Source organism: Neophocaena asiaeorientalis, unplaced genomic scaffold (assembly GCF_003031525.2).
Source record: "Neophocaena asiaeorientalis asiaeorientalis breed wild unplaced genomic scaffold, Neophocaena_asiaeorientalis_V1.1 scaffold914, whole genome shotgun sequence".
Classification (NCBI taxonomy): Eukaryota; Metazoa; Chordata; class Mammalia; order Artiodactyla; family Phocoenidae; genus Neophocaena; species Neophocaena asiaeorientalis.
The window spans coordinates 155,310-176,081 of record NW_020172076.1 but is presented as its reverse complement, the minus strand read 5'-3'; the positions used below and the strand labels follow the sequence as shown (position 1 = coordinate 176,081).

General features: G+C 39.1%; 1 protein-coding gene across 1 annotated transcript in view; it reads left to right on the top strand.

The window, feature by feature from the left end:
* Positions 1–20,772, top strand: part of PSPC1 (paraspeckle component 1) — a 59,712-nt gene that overhangs the window by 277 nt on the left and 38,663 nt on the right. The window contains exons 2-4 of the mRNA XM_024751355.1: positions 5,551–5,852; positions 12,508–12,603; positions 15,749–15,945. Of these exons, the coding sequence (XP_024607123.1) occupies positions 5,551–5,852; positions 12,508–12,603; positions 15,749–15,945 (595 nt within the window). The remainder of the gene's footprint in view (positions 1–5,550; positions 5,853–12,507; positions 12,604–15,748; positions 15,946–20,772) is intronic.

The following is a 20,772-nucleotide window of genomic DNA, read 5'->3' as shown; positions in this document are numbered from 1 at the left end:
CCCCTCCCTTCGTCTCCCCTCCCCTCGTATCCCCTCTCCTCCCCTCTCCTCAGCGCGTGCCTCGTGCTTCCCACGGGGACTTACTGCTATTTTATGTCCCGCTTATACATTGTGATACTAGAATAGCACATATTTTACCCCTTTTCAGTCTAAACCTTAATGGGTTTTCCGACATCATGTATAAACTATGCCTCCCTAATTATCTTTAAAAGAAATTTGAGCAGTGAGAGTTTGCGCTTACAGGACAAAAGAGCTACTTTATTAGGTTTTTCTATGTGCTTTGTGTTCACAGTGTTACTTATGCAGCATTAATGTAATTCGTGTTTAGATGGATTTTGTTTTCCCCAACAGAATATCTTTCTTAGAGGGAGGCCGCTTTATATAAATAAGTGGGTTTTGTGTCTTTTGTCTTTCTAGTTTGATCCTCAAATTTTATGTTCATTGCAGTTTCCCGAAGCTTTCCTTTTGGAACTTAAACTTTCAAAATCGAGTTCTCTCCGTGAGTAGACAAAGGCAAAATTTTAATATGTAGAGAAAACTGATTATAATTCAGTGACACTAGTATTAGGGAGAACATTTGAAGATCTAAATGGCTTCAAGAGAAGGGTTAGACATTTTCTTAAAATTCAAGTTTAATAATTGGCATTTTGAACATGAAATTATAAGTATGTTTAATTATCCTTTGGACATTAGAGAAACAGCCTTTCACTTGCTAAAATTATTTTTAACGTAAATCCAAAAGTTATCTTAAAATAAAGGAAGTTAGGCTTTTAGGCTTCTACAATAACGTGTTATAGGCAACTTTTAGTAAACTTTCCAGAAGGGTGTTATTTAACATTTTAACCATCTTTGGCCTCTGGCACCATCTTGTTCTATTTTGAAGTTGATATTCTGGAGGAAGAATGGTAAGGCTGAATTTCCCTGTTCTGGAAGCCTTATACGTAAGCCAATAAACATTTCTTTTTTGATGTGGAAAAATCCTTTTCCTTCCTAATTTTAAAGCTACTAAAAATTCTTCCTTAAAAAAAAAAAAAAAAAAAAAAAAAATTCTTCCTCCCTCAGTGTGTCTGCACTGTCCAATAGAACAGCCACTGGTCGTATGTGAGTGTTGAGCACTTGCAGTGTGGCTATTGCGGCCGAGGAGTTGACTCTTAAATTTTATTTATTCTTAATTAATTTATTTTTGTAATTTATTTATTTTTTTCTCAGTTTCCCCATGTTTATTTTTAATTCTTTTTCACACCCACTGTATTTTTATTCTTAATTTAAATAGCCACATGTGGTTTGTGGCTACTATATTGGAAAATACAGGTCCTCGCTTTTCTTTTCTTTAAAAAAATTATCTGTGGGATTATGAAATGAGGAGGTGAGAAGGGCTGCTGTTGTCTGCTCCTTTGAGATATGCTCCTAGACTCCATCACCCTAAATTTTTGTGTAGGAATGTTAAAAATTTGTCAGTTGGAAATTAGAATTTAGTTTATGAGATTTACTTCTTGGATAATTTTACTGTTTAACCTGAACTCTGTGTTTAACAGGTATATTTAAGAGCTTTAAATATTTCTGAGTTATGTATTTTCTTCTACTTAGAAAAATCATAGTGCATACCTGATCTGAATATAAGTAATCGTATGGTGGCTGTAGTGTGTACTGGTGGTGTAGTGGCTCTAAAATAGTGGTATAATTTGATCTGATTTGTGTTTTTAGGAATTCTTTTTACTTGTTCAGTAGTTAATATTTAATTTATTTCTAGTTAATTGTAGTTTTCCAGTTAATTGATGAGGTGAGGCAACATTTTTGAGATGGTGTAGGGTCAGCATTCCTTGTATGTAATGGTGGGGAAAAGAATTTAAGTGGCAGCTACTTGTGAGGTTCTAACCCATATTGTTGAGTCCATGGTACATGAGCGATGAGAAACACTGTGTGTATTTTGGGCACATTTTGTGGAATTTTAGACCCAGACGCTGCTTTTTAGGTTTTGGATGGTTACTGACAATTTAGATTGGACAAATTTACTGAAAAGTTGTAGTTCATTTTAAAGCAAGCTTACTGTAGTTAAAACTGTCATTAGTTTGACTGGAACTTGGTTTCTGCTTTTATTTTCCCCTGCTTTTAGCTTTAGTAAACCAGATTTCTGGAGCAGTGATTCACAAAAGTGTGGTTGGTCCCCGTCCAGTAACTTCAGATCTCTTCCTAGTGTAAGCAGAAGTCCACTTAAATGATCTTCCCTGCCATTCATAATACCAGTGCTGACCCTAAACCATCTCAAAAATTGTTAACTGGGAATTTGTTAGAAAAGCAAATTCTAGGGCCCCACCCTTGATCTACTGAATCAGAAAATTTGGGGTTGGGGCCCAGCAATTTTGGGATTTAACCACCCTTCCATGTTATTCTGATACTTGTTAAAGTTTGAGAACCATTGTTCTAATTAAAGAATTAAAATCAACTGAATTTACTTTTAGTCAGTCACTGGGGACCAAACCCCCTCCTCTGGTGCTTTTTTATGTTTAATTATGACATGATATGTGCTTCTTATAGATCGTTATTAGATCTATAAGATATTAGAGGAGACGTAGCAGAGAATGTAACTGGCCTGCCCAGCATATAGTTTGAAGTCATCTTTTATTTCAGGGACATTCTCTTTTCTTTTTTTTCAGAGACATTCTGTTAATTACAATTCTAACATTAGCAGATCTTCCCTACCTTAGTACATTTAGTAAAGATGATCACTGTTAAACATTGTGTAATTTTTCCATAAAAATCAAATTGTACCATACACATTGTATTGTGCTTTGAGTTTTTTATTTAATGTAAACATCTTCAACATCTTTTCATGGCACTAGATTCTTTTTAAGGACCACATTGTATTTCACAGTATGAATGTACTGCAGGCTACTTAAGCAACTTTACTGAATGACTACAAGGATTTTTTCATTTTGTGTCAGTGTATTTCCTTATTAACTTATTAGTACTCTTGCGGTGGGGAATTTTCACCATTAGTAAACAGTGGGGGAAAAGATCTTGTGCTTTGGAAAGAGCTGTTGGAAAGTGAAAGTGGAGCCAGTGGAAATCATTAGGCCCTAGTTGAAGCAGTCTCTGTCTTGGGGTAGTCACTTCAGTTTTTTTTTGTTTTTTGTATTCCTTTCAGTTAAGAACCTGTAGTTTACGTTTTATGAACAGTGATGCAGAGATACCAGCTGGAAGGCTGTATTTATGGTGTATTGATGGAGATTGTGAATTTTGTATAGATAGAAATCAGCATTTGTGTGTGATCTTGGGCAAGGTACTTGAACCTTTATAATAAGCCTGTTTCCCCATATGCGGAGGGAGGATGGTAACAAAACCCACTTCCCACTTCGTTAGATTGTTGGTAAGGATAATGAAAGGTAGTGCACACACACTTGTGTGTATATATGGGGGGAGGAATGAATGGCTGGCATGTAATAACCACTTAATAAAAGTTACCTTATTGTCATTATCGGGAGCTATGAAGTAAAGAAATCTGGTTCATTTCAAATACGTAATTTTAATTGACTTTACAGTTACTTTGATGCACTGATGCGCGTTTAGAGCAGTGGTTCTCAAATGGAGTGGTTTTGCTTCCCAGGGGACATTTGGCAATGTCTGGAGACATTTTTGGTTGTCAAACTGGGGAGTGGTTCTACTAGCATAAACATCCTACAGTGCACGGGACAGCCCTCCACGGTAAGAAGTATCTTGCCTCTAATGTCACTAGTGCTGAGGTTGGGGGAACCCTGATGTAGAACCATTTAAAACCATAAAAAGTATAAACTTTGAAGATGGACTGTGGCATTGAAAATTCCAGACAGCATAACCATTTTATTTGGCCAGAAAGTATTAAAAATTGAATTTGTTGCCAACAGTAAAAAAGTACTTGATTTAACATAAAAGTGGAGATTTCTTGCTCATCCTGAAAAAAAGAAGATACGTGACATTGTCACTATGTCTGACTGAATCTGAGCAGGAGATGCCCTCTAGAAACACTTGACAGTTTTACAAAGTCCTCCAGGCTCTCTCTGTTCCCCTGCCCGCAAACATACTATTATGAATAATTTCAGAGTATAAAAATGAACATTCATACACTCAATACCTAGATTCTACGGTTAAATTTTGCTGTATTTTTTTCACATATCTGTATTTCTTATCTCCATCCGTCCATCAGTCGATGACTCTTAAACACTTCAGCATGCTTATCATTAGCTAGAGTCCAATATTGTTTTTTAAGGTATTTGAAATCTACATATAATGAAATGCACAAATTTTAAGTGTATGGTTTCATGATTTTAGATCAAGATGTTACCATCACCCCATGAAATTTCCTCACGTTTCTTCCCATTCCCAGTTATATGTGTGACAGCATTTTAATTCAAGACTCTGTTACTAAAATCTGCCTCTCAGAGTTGCTGGATTACATGACATCTTAGCTGCAAAGGACATATCCCTTGTTAGGTATTGGTGAAATGTTTGCTGGTACTACTACTGTTACTAAGTTAAGAGTGATAGACAAAGTGGCTACTTTGAATAGCTATCAAAAGGTTAGGTTCATTTGTCTTTGTAAAATTGGTTCTGTAGGTAGATTTTTGCCTAAGTGCTGTCATTTAAAGCTGCTGTGAACATTTCAGGGATTGAATAAAAAGCTATTGTGACCTTATTCATAAGAAAGTACATAGTACTTTTCTCACAAATGCGTATAAAGCCTCTTTCAGTTTTTGCTGGGAAGTTTTCACAGCACAAAAAGAACATACTTGTAGTAAGTTTACCAGTTTGTTGTTTTAGATGCCTATTTTATACCAGCTTTGAATTCTTCAAGAAGGAAGTTCTCTTAACTTGTAGTTTCAGCAATGAACATATTTTCTAGTTTATAATAAGTGTATGTGCACTTTTCTGTATAATGGAGAGAACTCTTTTTTTGGGAGAGAACTCTTACAGCCCATGAATGTGTGTTTGCTTCTCTCACTGTAATGGTGAGAAATGTGTGGCCCATGAAAGTATTTCAGAAGAGGTGATTAATAACACCTGATAGTAGTTTTCTTACAGATAATATAAAAGAAATGGAAATAAAAATGGAAAGGGATTTGTCTGGCATCGGAGAGCTGGTACGCTTTATTAAGATACAAATATCAGAAACATGGAGTGTGTAGAGAATTAATATATTTTCAGTAATAGTTTCTAGTAACTGGTAATCGGTCTCAAAAAGTAATTATGTGTTTCTTTTAATACATGTAGGAGATTGATAAAAGATATTACTTTGAATATTTAATAGTTGGCAATTTGTTTATGAGTAGATCATCTTTAAGTGATGACTTTTTACACGACATTGAGGTTGGAACTTTCTACTTAAAATGTTTAAAATTAATTATCTTTAAAATACTAATAAAATGCATGTGGTACCATCATTGAATGACGCAAAAACAGAATGACCTTATCAGTCATTTTCTAAAGCTGCCCAGCTCTCCTCCCTAGAAACAAACCACTATTTAAAATTTTTTGTTACTGTAATTTTTAAAAGGTGATTTTTTTCTTCCTAAAAAGGAGTCCAGAACACTGGCTGAAATTGCAAAAGCAGAGCTGGATGGCACCATTTTGAAGAGCAGACCTCTCCGAATTCGTTTTGCTACACATGGAGCAGCCTTAACTGTCAAGAACCTCTCTCCGGTTGTCTCCAATGAGCTTCTAGAGCAAGCATTTTCCCAGTTTGGTCCAGTAGAGAAAGCTGTGGTTGTCGTGGATGACCGTGGTAGAGCTACGGGAAAAGGCTTTGTGGAATTTGCAGCAAAACCTCCTGCACGAAAGGCTCTGGAGAGATGTGGTGATGGGGCATTCTTGCTAACAACGTGAGTTTAAATGTCTTGTCATTCTTCTATACAGTTACACATGGGCTTCTCTCTGTTTTCACTTCTTTCTTTGCAGTGCATTCTGTATGTTGTCTTGGCATGTGGTAAGTAGGTGTTGAATAAATACTCAGTGAATACAAATAGGGTATATTTATGTACTGTCAGGAGTCATACTTTATTCAGACTTCAGTGTACTGATCCGTTCTACATGAATCTCAGGAATGTTTTGTACTACAATTTTTGTTCAATTTACTGAACGTCTATTGTGTGCAAAGCAAAATGTTAACATTTAATGAATGAATGACATTTTGGTCAACTTTGAAGTATAATTTACATATGTTAAAATGCACCCAATTTTGCATGTAGAGCTCAATGAGTTTTTAAAAATGTATGTATGTAGTCATGTAACCTACTACCACAGTCAAGATATAGAACATTTCCAGCATTCAACAAAAGTTCCTTTGTGTCCTTTTGCAGTTACTCCCCACCTCTTATCTCTGCCTAGACCGCTCTTGATCTTTCTGTTATTATAAATTAGTTTTGTCTTGTATTTCATAGAAATGAAATTATATAGTGTGTAGTCTTTCGTGTCTGATTTCTTTTGCTTAGCGTGTTTTTGAGATTTCATCCATATCACTGTACCAGTATTTTGTTCCTTTTTATGGCCGAGTTACAACTTTGTCCGGTGACATGTGGGTGGATGTTCAAGTTGCTTCCAACTACTGGCCATTGTGAATAAAGCTGTTATGAACATCTGTGTACAAAGCTTCTTGTGAACATTATGCTTTCATGTGGCTTGGGTAATACTTAGGAGGAAATGACCATATGTTCAGCTTTATAGGAAACTGCCAAACTGTTTTCAGAATGTTTGTACCTATTTACATTCCCACCAGCAATGGATGAGAGAGTTCTAGTTGATCATGTCCTTAACAGCACTTCGTATTTTCAGCCTTTTAGATATTGTAGTGAGTGTAGTGGTGTCTCATTGTGGTTTAGATTTTATTTTCCTAATGACCAATGATGAGCATCTTTTCATGTGCTTTTTGGCTCTTTTTATGTGTTTTGTGAAATGTCTGTTGACATTTTTGGCCTGTTTTTTAATTGACTTGTTTGTCTTACATTATTAACAGATCTGGGTACAGGTCGGTATTAAGACTATTTCTCCCAGTCTGTGGTTTGCTTTCTAATTTTTTAAATAGTGGTTTTCAAAAGCAGAAGTTTTTATATTTGGTGAAGTCCAGTTTATCAATTTATTTTCTTTCATGCTTTGTTCTTTTTGAATCCTTGTATGATATCTTTGCCTTTCCTCAGGTAGCAAAGCTTTCTCATGTTTTCTTGAGAAATTTTATAGCTTTTTATTTAAACCTGTGATTCGTATTGAGTATGATGGGAGGTAACAGTTTATTTATTTAACATAGATATCTGGGTGTTCTGGCACCATTAATTGAAAAGATTATGATTTCCCCTTTGTTACCTTTTACCTTTATCAAAAAACTGGAAAAAAAATCTGTACTCTTTTTTCTGTTTAATTGATCAGTATGTCTATTACACCAGTACTGTACTTTCTTAATTGCCTTACCCTAAGCTTTGAAGTCAGATAGTATCATCCAGCTTTATTCTTTTTGCAAAATTGTTCTGGTTATTATCATTTCCTTGTATATCCTTACTGGTTTTAAAATCAGCTTGTCAATTAAAAAGGATTCTGCTGGGCCTTTTTTTTTTTTTTAAACATCTTTATTGGAGTATAATTGCTTTACAGAGGTGTGTTAGTTTCTGTTTATAATCTGCTGGGCTTTTGATTGGAATTGCTTTGAGTTTACAGATCATTCTGGGGAACATTAACATCTTCTATCAACCTTTTCCAATCCACGAATGTGATGTATCTCTCCATTTACTTAAAAATATTTTAAAGTAATTATGATGGTCATTAAACCTGTTGCCATATTAACATGTCTTTCCTTTCAGTTTGCCCACAAGAAAGCTCTGGATATGCATTCTTACTTAGTCTTAAGACTGAATTTGGTGTAAAAGTTCCTTAGTTGATTACTGAATTGATTTCTTTTATCTGATACTGTGCCCACCTCTGGCACTTGTGCTGTTGATTTGGATCGTTCAAATATTTTAGGATTTGGGGAATTGGATACAAAGACAATGTAAAAAAATTGTTTCCTGGCCCCAAGGAGCTTCGTTTGGTGATTTGTAAAGCATTTTTCAGTTTGTTTTTGACAGTTAAGCATTTGTGTTAAAGCTGTTTTATAGCAGATGTAGCATGAATTACAGCTCTGCCAACTTGTTCTCTCAGGGACTTGGCTCTTGTTCCCTTTGCTTAGAGATGCTCTCTCTCCAGATCATCATGGGCCTTGCTCTTGCATTTTATTCACATTTTGCTAAGATGTTATCTCCTCAGGGAAGCTGACTGTTTTATCTTAAAATAGGCTGATGCTTTATTCTCCAATTTATTTTTCTCCATAGCACTTAGTGTTAAGTTGCATGTCTTTCTCTGCGGTAGAATATAAGCTCCACTAGGGCAGGGACTTTGTCTGGCTTAACACTATAATCCTAACATTTGTATTCTAATATTTCTTGGCCACATAGTAAGCTTGTAATAGTTATTTAAAGAGTGAAGGAAGGCAAGGACTAAAGCAGTAGGCAAGGTGTGTGGTTAGTATGTTTTTTCCACTGCAGGCTTTGATTAATTGCTGTTTTTTAAAGTCATAGCCAGGCATTGGTAAATATTTAATTCTTACGGGTAGCTTTTAGAATAATTTATAACAATTTTGAGGGAATGGGCAAGGTGTTGAACATTTTATGTGTCTTATTTCATGGATTTCCAGAACAACACTGGTTATTATTTGTTCCATTTTTCAGGTGAGAAAATTGGCCCAGAGATGTTAAGTAGTTTGCTTAAGATTGCACAGCAGATAAATGGTAGAGTTTAGTCTGATGCCAAATCCCTTGCTTCTTTTTTTTTCTTTTAAGTAAATTTATTTATTTATGGCTGCATTGGGTCTTCGTTGGGGCGCACGGGCTTTCTTTAGTTGCGGCGAGCCGGGGCTACTCTTCATTGTGGTGCGTGGGCTTCTCTTTGCTGTGGCTTCTCTTCTTGCGGAGTAGAGGCTCTAGGCGCGTGGGCTCAGTAGTTGTGGCACACAGGCCTAGTTGCTCTGCGGCATGTGGGATCTTATCTTCCAGACCGTGGATCAAACCCACGTTCCCTGCATCAGCAGGTGGATTCGTAACCACTGTGCCACAAGGGTGCGGAGCACAGGCTCCGGACGTGCAGGCTCAGCGGCCATGGCTCACCGGCCCAGCCGCTCCGCGGCATGTGGGATCCTCCCGGACTGGGGCACGAACCCGTGTCCCCTGCATCGGCAGGCGGACTCTTCAACCACTGGGCCACCAGGGAAGCCCTCCCTTGGTTCTTATACTGTGCTGCAGGTGGAGTGTTTTCTTCTTTCTGTAGACTCTCCTTACTCAGGTCCTTTGTTGTTAAACATTCTCATGGAGCTCAGGATGCTCTTCTCCCTGCTGTTTGAATAGTTGGTCTCAGCTGAAGGGTCGCTTTATGGAGAGGATTTTCTGGACTGCGTTATCTAAAGTGGCGCCTCTGTTATTCTTTCTGACAGCATTGTTTTTTCTTCTTAGGTCTTAAAATGGTTCTTTTGTTTACTCATTTTTTTGGAGGGGGTGGGTCTCTTAGAAGACTTTCAGGGATTGTTTATCATTGTATCCCTAGCCCCAACTGCAGTCTTGGTACCTGTTAGGTAATCAAATATTTACTGATGGACTGACTGTATCTCAGATATCTGAGGTAATACAAGTGATTTATAGGAGTGGTATCACAGGGATTTAGTTTCTAAATGTAGACATCTTGTGTAATCAAAATTTCTCTTGAAAATACCTTTAAATTGTCATAAAATGTTGTATACCACACATGCCTTTAGGTAAATGACCTTGTACACAGAATATATAATGATTACCACACAGTAAGCAAAAGTATGTGTAAATTATATGTCTATGCTGTCTTGAAATTACAAAAGAGGCAGAAAAATAGAAAAAAGGGGAAATTAAAAAGCTTCACCTATGATAATAAAGGTATGTCCACATCTTTAAACATTAGAATCACACCTAGAGCAGCAGAGGTGCTCATGCCTGGAGCTCACAGGAATTGAGGAGGCATAATGATAGGTGCTCACTTTTCAAATTTTTTTCCCTTTCCCTTTTTTTTTTTGGTTTGTTTTTTTAAAGATCATTTCAGGTTAACTTCAATGAAGATATAGTGGTCTGTTCTTACTATTTTCCAACTGATACCCTAAAGATGATGTTGGAGTTGCTTCCTTAGAAGGAGGAAAAAGTGTATGTTTTAATTTCAGTTTAGAGAAAGATATTTTCCCTTTAAAACAATCCTTTAATGTTAATATAAATGTTATCTACACTCACTGATTGTTAGCATTTTGTCAATAGTTTTTTCACTATATGTACAAATTTGTTTTTTTCTTTGCTAATTCATTTAAGAGTCAGCAGTGGATAACATACTTGACCCCTGATTACAGTACTTGGCATGTATCTTCTATGAATAAAGCCACAATATAATTGTCACACTGAGGAAACAATGTTTATCCAATATTTAATATTGAATATTAAAGTTTAATTTTAATTGAATATTATGTTTCCCCATTGCCTAGTAATGTGTTTTATAACTTATTTTTTGCAATCAAAGATCACACATTGAATTTATTTACATCTGTTATTTCCTTTTATCTGTTTTAGCTCCCCAAATGACAAAAATGTCAGTTATGACATTGGCATTATTATTTTTTTAAATTTTATTTATTTGTTATTGGCTGCGTTGGGTCTTCGTTGTTGCCTGTGGGCTTTCTCTAGTTGCGGCGAGCAGGGGCTACTGTTCGTTGTGGTGCGCAGGCTTCTCATTGTGGTGGCTTCTTTTGTTGCGGAGCACAGGTTCTAGGCATGTGGACTTAAGTAGTTGTGGCACGTGGGCTCAGTAGTTGTGGCTCGCAGGCAGGCCCTAGAGCGCAGGCTCAGTAGTTGTGGCATGCGGGCTCAGTAATTGTGGCTCACAGGCTCAGTAGTTGGGGTGCAAGGGCCTAGTTGCTCCGTGGCACGTGGGATCTTCCCAGACCAGGGCTCGATCCCATGTCCCCTGCATTGGTAGGTGGATTCTTAACCACTGTGCCACAGGGGAAGCCCCAGTACATTTTCCTCTTGAGGTCTCTTCTAATTTTTCTCTAGGGTGGTGGTGGCCTTGTGGTGTTGAAGTGGAGGGTGCAGGTTTCAGTCGTTGCTGGCCTCGGTTCAGGTGTAGTTCTTACCTGGCTCTATTACTCTTCGAATGTTTGTGGCCCTGCCAAGGCTTCCAGTGGTTAAGTGGTCCATATAGTGCATCTTCTTCATTTTGTCCCTGGGCCCCTTTGGGCGCTCTGAGAATACTAGATCCTCCTATGGGCTGGGTGGGTTCAGGAATTCTTGGCTGCTTTCTCACACCTCACTGGGTTATGTGTACTCTTGGAGGCTGTGTTTACTTATTCTTTCTTATGTTTCTGTTTTTACATGTTGGACACGAGATCTCACCCTGGAAAATGAGGCCTGTGAATCCCTTTTCTTTTGGGTTCCCACGCATTTTATCTGAGGTTTCTAATCTCACTGTCTTCATCACCCCAAGGTATTCCACATCTGCTTCTAATTCATTTTCTCTCTAAAATGTCTTCATTAGCCCAGGAATAACTTTATAAATAACGGATTTATATCTTTCCTTTCCCTACAGTGGAATATTTAGTCTCTTAATCTCTGGACCTTTATTTATTTGTAAAGGGAAGCATTCTGAACTAGGGAAGCATTCTGAACTGCGGAAGCCCCTTCACCTCTCTAGCTCGTCTCTTAACACCTCAAAAATTAACCGTGACTTTTTTCTCTCTGAAGCATCTCTGTTCAGAAGGCAGTATAAATAGATTTTAGTCTGTTTGCATGGTGAGAGACTGATAGCAAGGAAAGTTTTAATATCAGTATATCATCTACTGCAGTTACTTTTCTTTCTTGTCTTTCCTCAGTGAGCTTTCCCTTCCTTTGGAAAACAATAAAGGAGGGTTTCCAGGTCAGATCTGTCATCATCCACTCTTCTTGTCCCCCCATCCCGTTTCCTCCTTGCATGTGTTGCTTCTGGCCCCGCCTCGTTCCCTTTTTCTTGGCTGATAATCTTTTAGGTCTCATTTTGGGTTTTAGAAAGACTTTTCTTTACAAGACCGGTTGGACACAGAGGGAGGCTGACAGGTGGGCAGTGGTGGGAATTTGAGGTGATGGGGTTGGGGGGATGAGGACGACACACACAGGATGAGAGTCAGGTACTCGCTCTTCTGCATTGTGCTTTGTAAAAGTTAACTGCGGTGCTCACGCAGGTTCGTGGTTGATGTATTTTTCTGTCACCTTGAATAGACTCCATGCTCTAAAAATAAACACTCATTTTTGACTTGGACATTCACCTGTGTCTGTGCAGCGAGTGTTTTTGACTGATTTCAGACATTTTACTCAGGAAAGAAATTTTCCAAGTATGTATCTTGGAGTTACTATAAAAGATTTCTAGGAGGACGTTAATTCTTGATACTGTATTAATTCTTATTAATGCTTTGTACCTGTCCAGGACCCCTCGTCCAGTCATTGTGGAGCCCATGGAGCAGTTTGATGATGAAGATGGCTTGCCAGAGAAGCTAATGCAGAAAACTCAGCAGTATCATAAGTAAGATTTTACTAACAAAGATAATTTAGATCTGTGCTCTCAAGGGTATTTATTACTTCACATTTGTAATCGAGTATTGTTGGATTATAAGGTGTGCTGTTCAGTCATACAGTCTGGTTACTAGAGTGGGCTGGTCTACATGGAATGCTAGTTTTCTTGTGTATATTGGTAAAATGTTAACTTGACTTCGAAGTCTCAACTTTTACAACTGGGGCATGGATGGGGTAGGTAAGAGGATACTGTCAGTAGTATTTATGCCAGAGAAACAATGATTTTTTTTTTTTTTTTTTTTTTGCGGTACACGGGCCTCTCACTGTTGTGGCCTCTCCTGTTGCGGAGCACAGGCTCCAGACGCACAGGCTCAGTGGCCATGGTTCATGGGCCCAGCCGCTCCACGGCATGTGGGATCTTCCCGGACCGGGGCACGAACCCACGTTCCCTGCATCGGCAGGCAGACTCTCAACCACTGTGCCACCAGAGAAGCCCTGAATTTTCTTTTTTTGGTATTTATTTATTATTTGTTTGGTTGCACCGGCTCTTAGTTGTGGCAGGTGGGCTCCTTAGTTGCGGCTCATGGGCTCTTTTAGTTGCTTCTCGGCAGCTCCTTAGTTACGTCATGCGGGCTCCTTAGTTGTGGCATGTGAACTCTTAGTTGTGGCATGCATGTGGGATCTAGTTCCCTGACCAGGGATTGAAACTGGGCCCCCTGCATTGAGAGCACGGAGTCTTATCCACTGCACCACCGGGGAAGCCCCAACAAAGAATTTTAGATATGAAAATTTCTGTATTTAGTATGCTTCAGGTGTATTATGAATTAAGAGTTAGGAGACTTTTTGAAATATTTATTTATTTATTTATTTATTTATGGCTGCTTGGGTCTTAGTAGCGGCACATCGGGTCTCGTTGCGGTGTGCAGGCTTCTTTATAGTTGTGGTGCGTGGGCTCCAGAGTGTGTGGGCTCTCTAGTTGTGGCACGTGGGCTTCTTGCCCCGCGGCATGTGGTATCCTAGTTCCCCAACCAGGGATCGAACCGGCGTCCCCTGCACTGCAAGGTAGAGTCTTAACCACTGGACCACCAGGGAACTGCCATGAGTTAGGAGACATTTTGGCAGGGGTGGAGTGGAGATGGTTCTAGTTAAGTAACTTGGCAAAGAGTTAAGAATTTTTCTTAAAGATGAAAAAGAAAAATAGCCTGTTTTCAAAATGTTATATGTTATTCTTTTTCAATTACTTTTCACTCAGTGTGATTCAGATATTTTTGCATAAGTTGCCTGTATGAATATGTTGTATTGTTCTTAACCAGTCACTCATTTATTATAGTAAATAAAACTGTAATGGACTTCCCTGGCGGTCCAGTGGTTAAGACTCTGTGCTTGCAAAGCAGGAGGTGTGGGTTTGATCACCTCTGGTTGGGGAACTAAGATCCCACATGCTGCATGGAGTGGCCCAAAAGAAAGAAACAAAAAACCTGTAATATTTGCATGCATGAGTTCAACAAATATTGGAATGCCTTTGTGCTAGGCACTGTTCTTGTTCCTGCCAGTGCAACTTAGAACTGTTTTTGCCCTCAGAGTGCTTACGTTTCTCATGGCGGGGCTATACAATAATTAATGAACCAAAGATTATAAAACATATTAAGTAGTGAGAAATACCATTTAAAACCAAGAAAGTGAGGTATGATGGCTTAGATCAAAGGGTATGCATATTTAACTGTGATTAATACTGCCAGATGGTTCTCCCCAAATACTATACCAATTTATACTTATGAGTGTGTGTATAAAAGTATTTTTCTTTGTCCTGACAGAAGATGGATGTTATGATGTTAAGATTTGATAGTGTAGGCTCAAGATGACATTTTATGCATGTTTTAATGAGCATTCCTTGATTTTAGTGCAGATGGATGTTTTTCCTTGTAGTTGATTTAAATGACAAATATGGGTGCCTATTATTATTATTTTTAAAATAAATTTAGTTACTTATCTTTGGCTGCGTTGGTTCTTTGTTGCTGCACGTGGGCTTTCTCTAGTTGTGGCCAGCGGGGGGCTGCTCTTCGTTGCAGTATGCAGGCTTCCATGGCGGTGGCTTTTCGTGTTGCATAGCACGGGCTCTAGGCGCGCGGGCTTCACTAGTTGTGGCTTGCAGGCTCTAGAGCGCAGGCTCAGTAGCTGTGGCGCATGGACTTAGTTGTTCCACGGCACGTGGGGTCTTCCTGGACCAGGGCTCCATCCCATGTTCCCTGCATTGGCAGGAGGATTCTTCACCACTGCGCCACCAGGGAAGTCCCACAGCTGTTTCTTGTCACTACATTTTCCCTCTGTGACAACCTTTCCCTTTATCTCCCAACTTTGTCCCATCCACCATCTTCCCCTCCCCACCCCAAAATAAAAGTTAAAATTTGTGATTGCATGCCATCTGTACTTTTATTGATGAGTGAGAATTATGTTCTTATCAGTACTTTTGAATAACTGAAGAATTTCTTTGACTGTCAGGTACATTCACAGGTCTTAAATTTTTTCGGTCATTTATTCATTCAAAGAAATAAATACTAAATGTGTACAATGTGCTAGATATGTACTACGTACTTAGTTACAGTGGTTAACAGAAATTTCATGTACTCAATGAGTTTATAGTCTAGCAAGGCAAACAAGTATTAAGCCAGTTTTAGTAAATTACGCCTACAGTTTTTGGCCTAGCCAATGAACCTGGTACATAACAGTTAACTGTATCTGCTTGTATTACTATCCCTAAAAGTTATACTTTTAGAGAGAAAAATCTGACTTCAGCCAATTAACTTAAGGGACATTTGGGTCATATGTTGCAGACTACCTTATATAAAATTGTTGAGTGAAAACCAGGAAGGCCTTATTGGAGTTGTTAATTAGGGGAGTGTAGATTGTAGCATCAGATTGCCTAGGTTTGAATCCTGGTGCCCTTACTAATTAGTTGGGCATCTTTGGGCAGTTTCTCAAACTTAGGCTTGTTAAAACCTGCTTGACAATGTTGCCGTGATATATTTCATGGAGGGTACTTGTCAACAGTGCCATGAACATTGTAATAGCTCAGTGAATGGTAGTGTTCGTTGTTCTTACATGTCATTTTACCTTTGAAACATAACATTTCTGTGTGTCTTTCCTTGTAAACTTAGGGAAAGAGAACAGCCGCCGCGTTTTGCTCAGCCTGGGACATTTGAATTTGAGTATGCATCTCGCTGGAAGGCTCTGGATGAAATGGAGAAGCAGCAGCGTGAGCAGGTTGATAGAAACATCCGAGAAGCCAAAGAGAAACTGGAGGCGGAAATGGAAGCGGCCCGGCACGAGCACCAGCTGATGCTCATGCGGCAAGGTAAGACGCGTTTCCGTGTAGGTGTCCCCGTTGACACCTATTACTAAGTCGCTAGTTAGGGGTTTAGAGACAGTTGAAACTGAAAATGGTAGAAAGAAACATTTCACTTTTCTGAGAGAACTTCCTTAGGAAAAAAAACTTACTAAAAATAAGTTACCTACATAAATAGTATTGTTGGAGGTGATTAAGGTTGTTAACTTTTGCCAGAAGTGAGTACATGCTTCTGCTGGCAAAGAGAAGCCCAGTGAGGTGATTCTTGGTATGTAGTTGTGGCATAAAGTCACATATCAAGATTTTGTTTGGTGGAAAGAAGAATTATGGCAAATGCTGGCTATTTAAGATTCTTACTACATGTTGGAAGATTTACAGATGGATATTCCTTGGCAGAGATGAAAAAGATTCATGTGTGCTGTTGGGTATGGGAATTCAGGAATACTAAATTCTGAGTGTTTGGCAAGAACATTTTAAACACTTGAGGCAGAGCTAACAATTTTTAAGAGCACTCATAACAGGTGTTATACGTAACATAACATTTACTCGCATTCATTGGTCAGATACCTAACATGTCAAGCTGCTTAAATATATCTCAGAAGCTTACTTCTTCCCATTCCTGTTTCTAGGTTTCTTTTTATCCCTGTCTATATTGTTTATCTCTACCCTTTCTTCTTTCCTGTTAATTCTCCAAATAACTTTTTCTGGTTCTTCCTATTACTCATCTTTTCCATTATCTGTAAAATTTTGGATTTCTTTTTTTAAAAATTATTTATTTATTTATTTTGGCCATGATGTGCAGCTTGTGGGATCTTCGTTCCCTGACCGGGGATCCAGCCGGTGCCCCCTGCAGTGGAAGCACGCAGTCCTAACCACTGGATCCCCAGGGAATTCCCAAAATTTTGTATTTCTTAAAATAAAGCATCTGATTGCTTTCTATTTTGCTCTTAAATTTTTTGCACTTGTTTTTTTAACTTAGCACTTCAGTAAAGTTCTATGTACCTTCTCTTGACTGCCCCCAGAGGTCATGGCGCCACAGACAGCTGCCCAATTTCTGCAGCAGACTTCTTTTTTTAAAAAAATTAATTAATTTATTTATTTTTTTATGGCTGCGTTGGGTCTTCGTTGCCGCACGTGGGCTTTCCCTCGTTGTGATGAGTGGGGGCTACTCTTCATTGTGGTGCGTGGGCTTCTCACTGCGGTGGCTTCTCTTGTTGCGGAGCACGGGCTCTAGGCACGCGGGCTTCGGTAGTTGTGGCACATGGGCTCAGTAGTTGTGGCTTGCGGGCTCTAGAGCGCAGGCTCAGTAGTTGCTGCATTGGCAGGCGGATTCTTAACCATTGTGCCACCAGGGAAGTCCCTAAAGTATTCTTTATACTAGAGCCAGTATTTCTTTAAAAGGTGAAAATTTGATCATCGTTCATCTCTAAATCTTTTTGGTAGATTCTCATTTCCTTTTAGATAAAATCCAGGTTAGTTTTTGTTTTTTTTTTTTTTTTAAACTGTTCAGTAAATGTTTATTGAGCAATTACGGTCAAGTCACTGAATAACTGCGTTGATGCCAAATAAGTTAAAACAAACTCAGCAAACGCTGGAAACTAGACAGACATTTCTGGTTTCATTTGGACCCTAAACCTAGCGTTTCTATAAACTGTAAAATACTCTTTTTCTAATAAAATTGAAGTCATTCATATCATATACTAATATGTTTAAACTAGTTACGTTTATACTAGGTCTCTTGCAGAAATTTGAAAATTGTTATCTAAGATAAAGTTTTAGAATCATAGGCTGCTTAGACCTGGAAGAGAGAGCTTCAAGTTTATCCAGCCTTAGATTTTATGATTCAAAAATTTGGCCAGGGACTTCCCTGGTGGTCCAGTGGTTAAGACTCTGCTCTTCCACTACAGGGGGCCCGGGTTCAATACCTGGTCGGGGAACTAAGATCCCTCATGCTGCCCCTCATGGCCAAAAAAAAAAAAAAATCGGCTACACACCAGAATCTACTGGGAAATTAAAAAAATTTTAATTTCCCAGGCCTCATGGTTGCTCCTGCACTTCTGTCCAGTATGAATTGTTCTCAGCTCTTAGCCTGACATGCACTTTGCCACTTTATTTTCCTGCTCTCTATGGTCATGCCATAGTTAGGAAAAAACATTGATCAGATGTGTAAGCATTTGTGCTGAAAGATATTTGTTGCTGCTACTAACAGGCAGTAGTGTAACAGTCATTACTTGAACCCATATTGAATGTTGGTTGTAGAAGACACCATGTGAGGTACTGAGGATGTAGTGATGACAAAGAACAACATTTCTTTAGGCCTCGTAGAGCTCTTGTGAGCTCTTAGAAAACTTTGCCTCACCCCTAAGGGAGTTTTGACTTTCGAAGCAGAGTAATTTTGTAGTTATTTCCTATGAACTTTCATTTTATTGCTTTTTGTGTGCTTATTTATAACCCATGTTAACAGTTTTTGGTTTATAATATTAGAAAAGCACATTGCTTATTGTATCTTAGTCCTTGCTTCTGGGTTTACTTCTCCTGAAGTACATGCTGTATTTCAGCAAAAGTCTGCAGGTGATAAATTCGTTTCAGTGTTAGTTTGTTTAAAAAAAAAAAATTTACAATCTTCTCTTTTGTTCTACAATTTTATATTTTATCGAGCGCTTCTAAGGGTGTATTCAGGTTGGGGAGCAACTTGAAGTAATCTTAGTTCTTTGGCTCTGCAGAGACACAGGGCTCTCTAGTTGACCTATCTTGGAAATGGAAAGCTCAGACAGCACAGAAAACTGTCCTTTTCCCTGGCCCCACCTTCTGCTTTCTTATAGGAGTCACTGTTTCTTCTGTATCCTTTAATGAAAAAATATCATGCATATGTCAGTAGATGTGTGTGTGTGTGTGTGTGTATTTATTTATAACCAAGAAGATCTTTTTTGCTCCTTGCTCTTATACTTTCTGTATAAGTGTGTACGTATAGATCTGCTTCATTTTTTAAATGGCTTAATGATACTCTGTTAAATGGCTATAATTAGTTTTGCTCATCCTCTTTTTTTTTGCGGTACGCGGGCCTCTCACTGTTGTGGCCTCTCCCATTGTGGAGCACAGGCTCTGGACACGCAGGCTCAGCGGCCATGGCTCATGGGCCCAGCTGCTCCGCGGCATGCGGGATCTTCCCGGACCGGGGCACGAGCCCATGTCCCCTGCATCGGCAGGCGGACTCTCAACCACTGTGCCACCAGGGAAGCCCTGCTTATCCTCTTTTAATTGATGTCTAGTTCTCTTTCCAGCTTGTTAGTAAAAACAGTGTTGCAGTCAATATGTACATATCTTAGCAAATTTTTGTAAATGTTGATTCTTACTGACACACCAGTTCCTTTTAACAGTTGCTTCATTTCTATTTTACTGCTGTTTATGTAGTCCTTTCTAGATCCAAATCCCATTATACTTAATACAGGTTATTTTTTTGCTTCACTATCTGTTTTTTTTTTTTCTTTGTGGTACGTGGGCCTCTCACTGTTGTGGCCTCTCCCGTTGCGGAGCACAGGCTCCGAACGCGCAGGCTCAACGGCCATGGCTCTTGGGCCCAGCCGCTCTGCGGCATGTGGGATCCTCCCGGACCGGGGCACGAACCCGTGTCCCCTGCAGCGGCAGGCGGACTCTCAACCACTGCGCCACCAGGGAAGCCCAGGATTTCCTTTTCTGATGGTTGAATAATATTCCAATGTGTGTGTCTATATTTCTGTATATCACATTTTTTGTGTGTGTACATTATGTATCTGTATGTACACAATTACATCTTTATCCATTCATTTGTTGGTAGACATTAGTTTGTTTCCATTACCTTAGCTGTTGTGAATAGTGCAACGGACAATGGAAGTGCAAATGTGTCTTTGAGACCCTGTTTTCTTTTTAATGTTCCTTAACCGTAGTTCTCACATGTTTCTCACATAATTCTCTCAGCCCTATTTAAAATATGTTGAGTCATGACTTTTCTGTTCATCACTTGATTCTCTGATGTTTATCCTCGTGATTTCTGTCAGAAGGTTCACAGAAACAGTGTTCCTGCATCTTCTAAAACATCCATGGTCTTGTACTTTTAAAAAAAATTAATTTATTTTTGGCTGCGTAGGGTCTTCCTTGCTGCGCGCGGCTTTCTCTAGTTGCTGCTAGTGGGGGCTACTCTTTGTTGCGGTGCACGAGCTTCTCAACTGCGGTTGCTTCCCTTGTTGCCGAGCATGGGCTCTAGGCATGCAGGCTTCAGTAGTTGCGGCTTGTGGGCTCTAGAGCGCAGGCTCAGTAGTTGTGGCGTACAGGCTTAGTTGCTCCGCGGCATGTGGGGTCTTCCCGGACCAGGGCTCAAGCTCGTGTCCCCTGCATTGGCAGGCGGATTCTTAACCATTGCGCCACCAGAGAAGTCCTCATGATCTTATACTTTAAATCCTCTCGAATGGCGTAAAATTCATGCTTCTTTCTCCCCTTTCTTAAGTACTTGATAGTATGTTTCTGTGGGAAAGTCTGAGACAAACCTGGATTTTTTTCCCTTCTTGTGACTTGATCCTTTTAACAGGCTTCCATGTGAATTCTTTTAAGGTTCAGTAACTTATCCAGGATATGTTTTCCGCCCAAACATTTTGTTATGAGAAATTTTAAACATAAAAATGTTGAAAGAGGGGAAATCCCTGGGGGTCCAGTTGTTAGGACTCTGCGCTTCCATTGCAGAGGGCATGTGTTGGATCCCTGGTTGGGGAACAGATCCCACAAGCTGCATGGTGTGGCCAAAAAAAAAAATAAAAAAAGTTGAAAGAATTTTAAGGTATTTAATACTTAGATTTTGTTACTAAC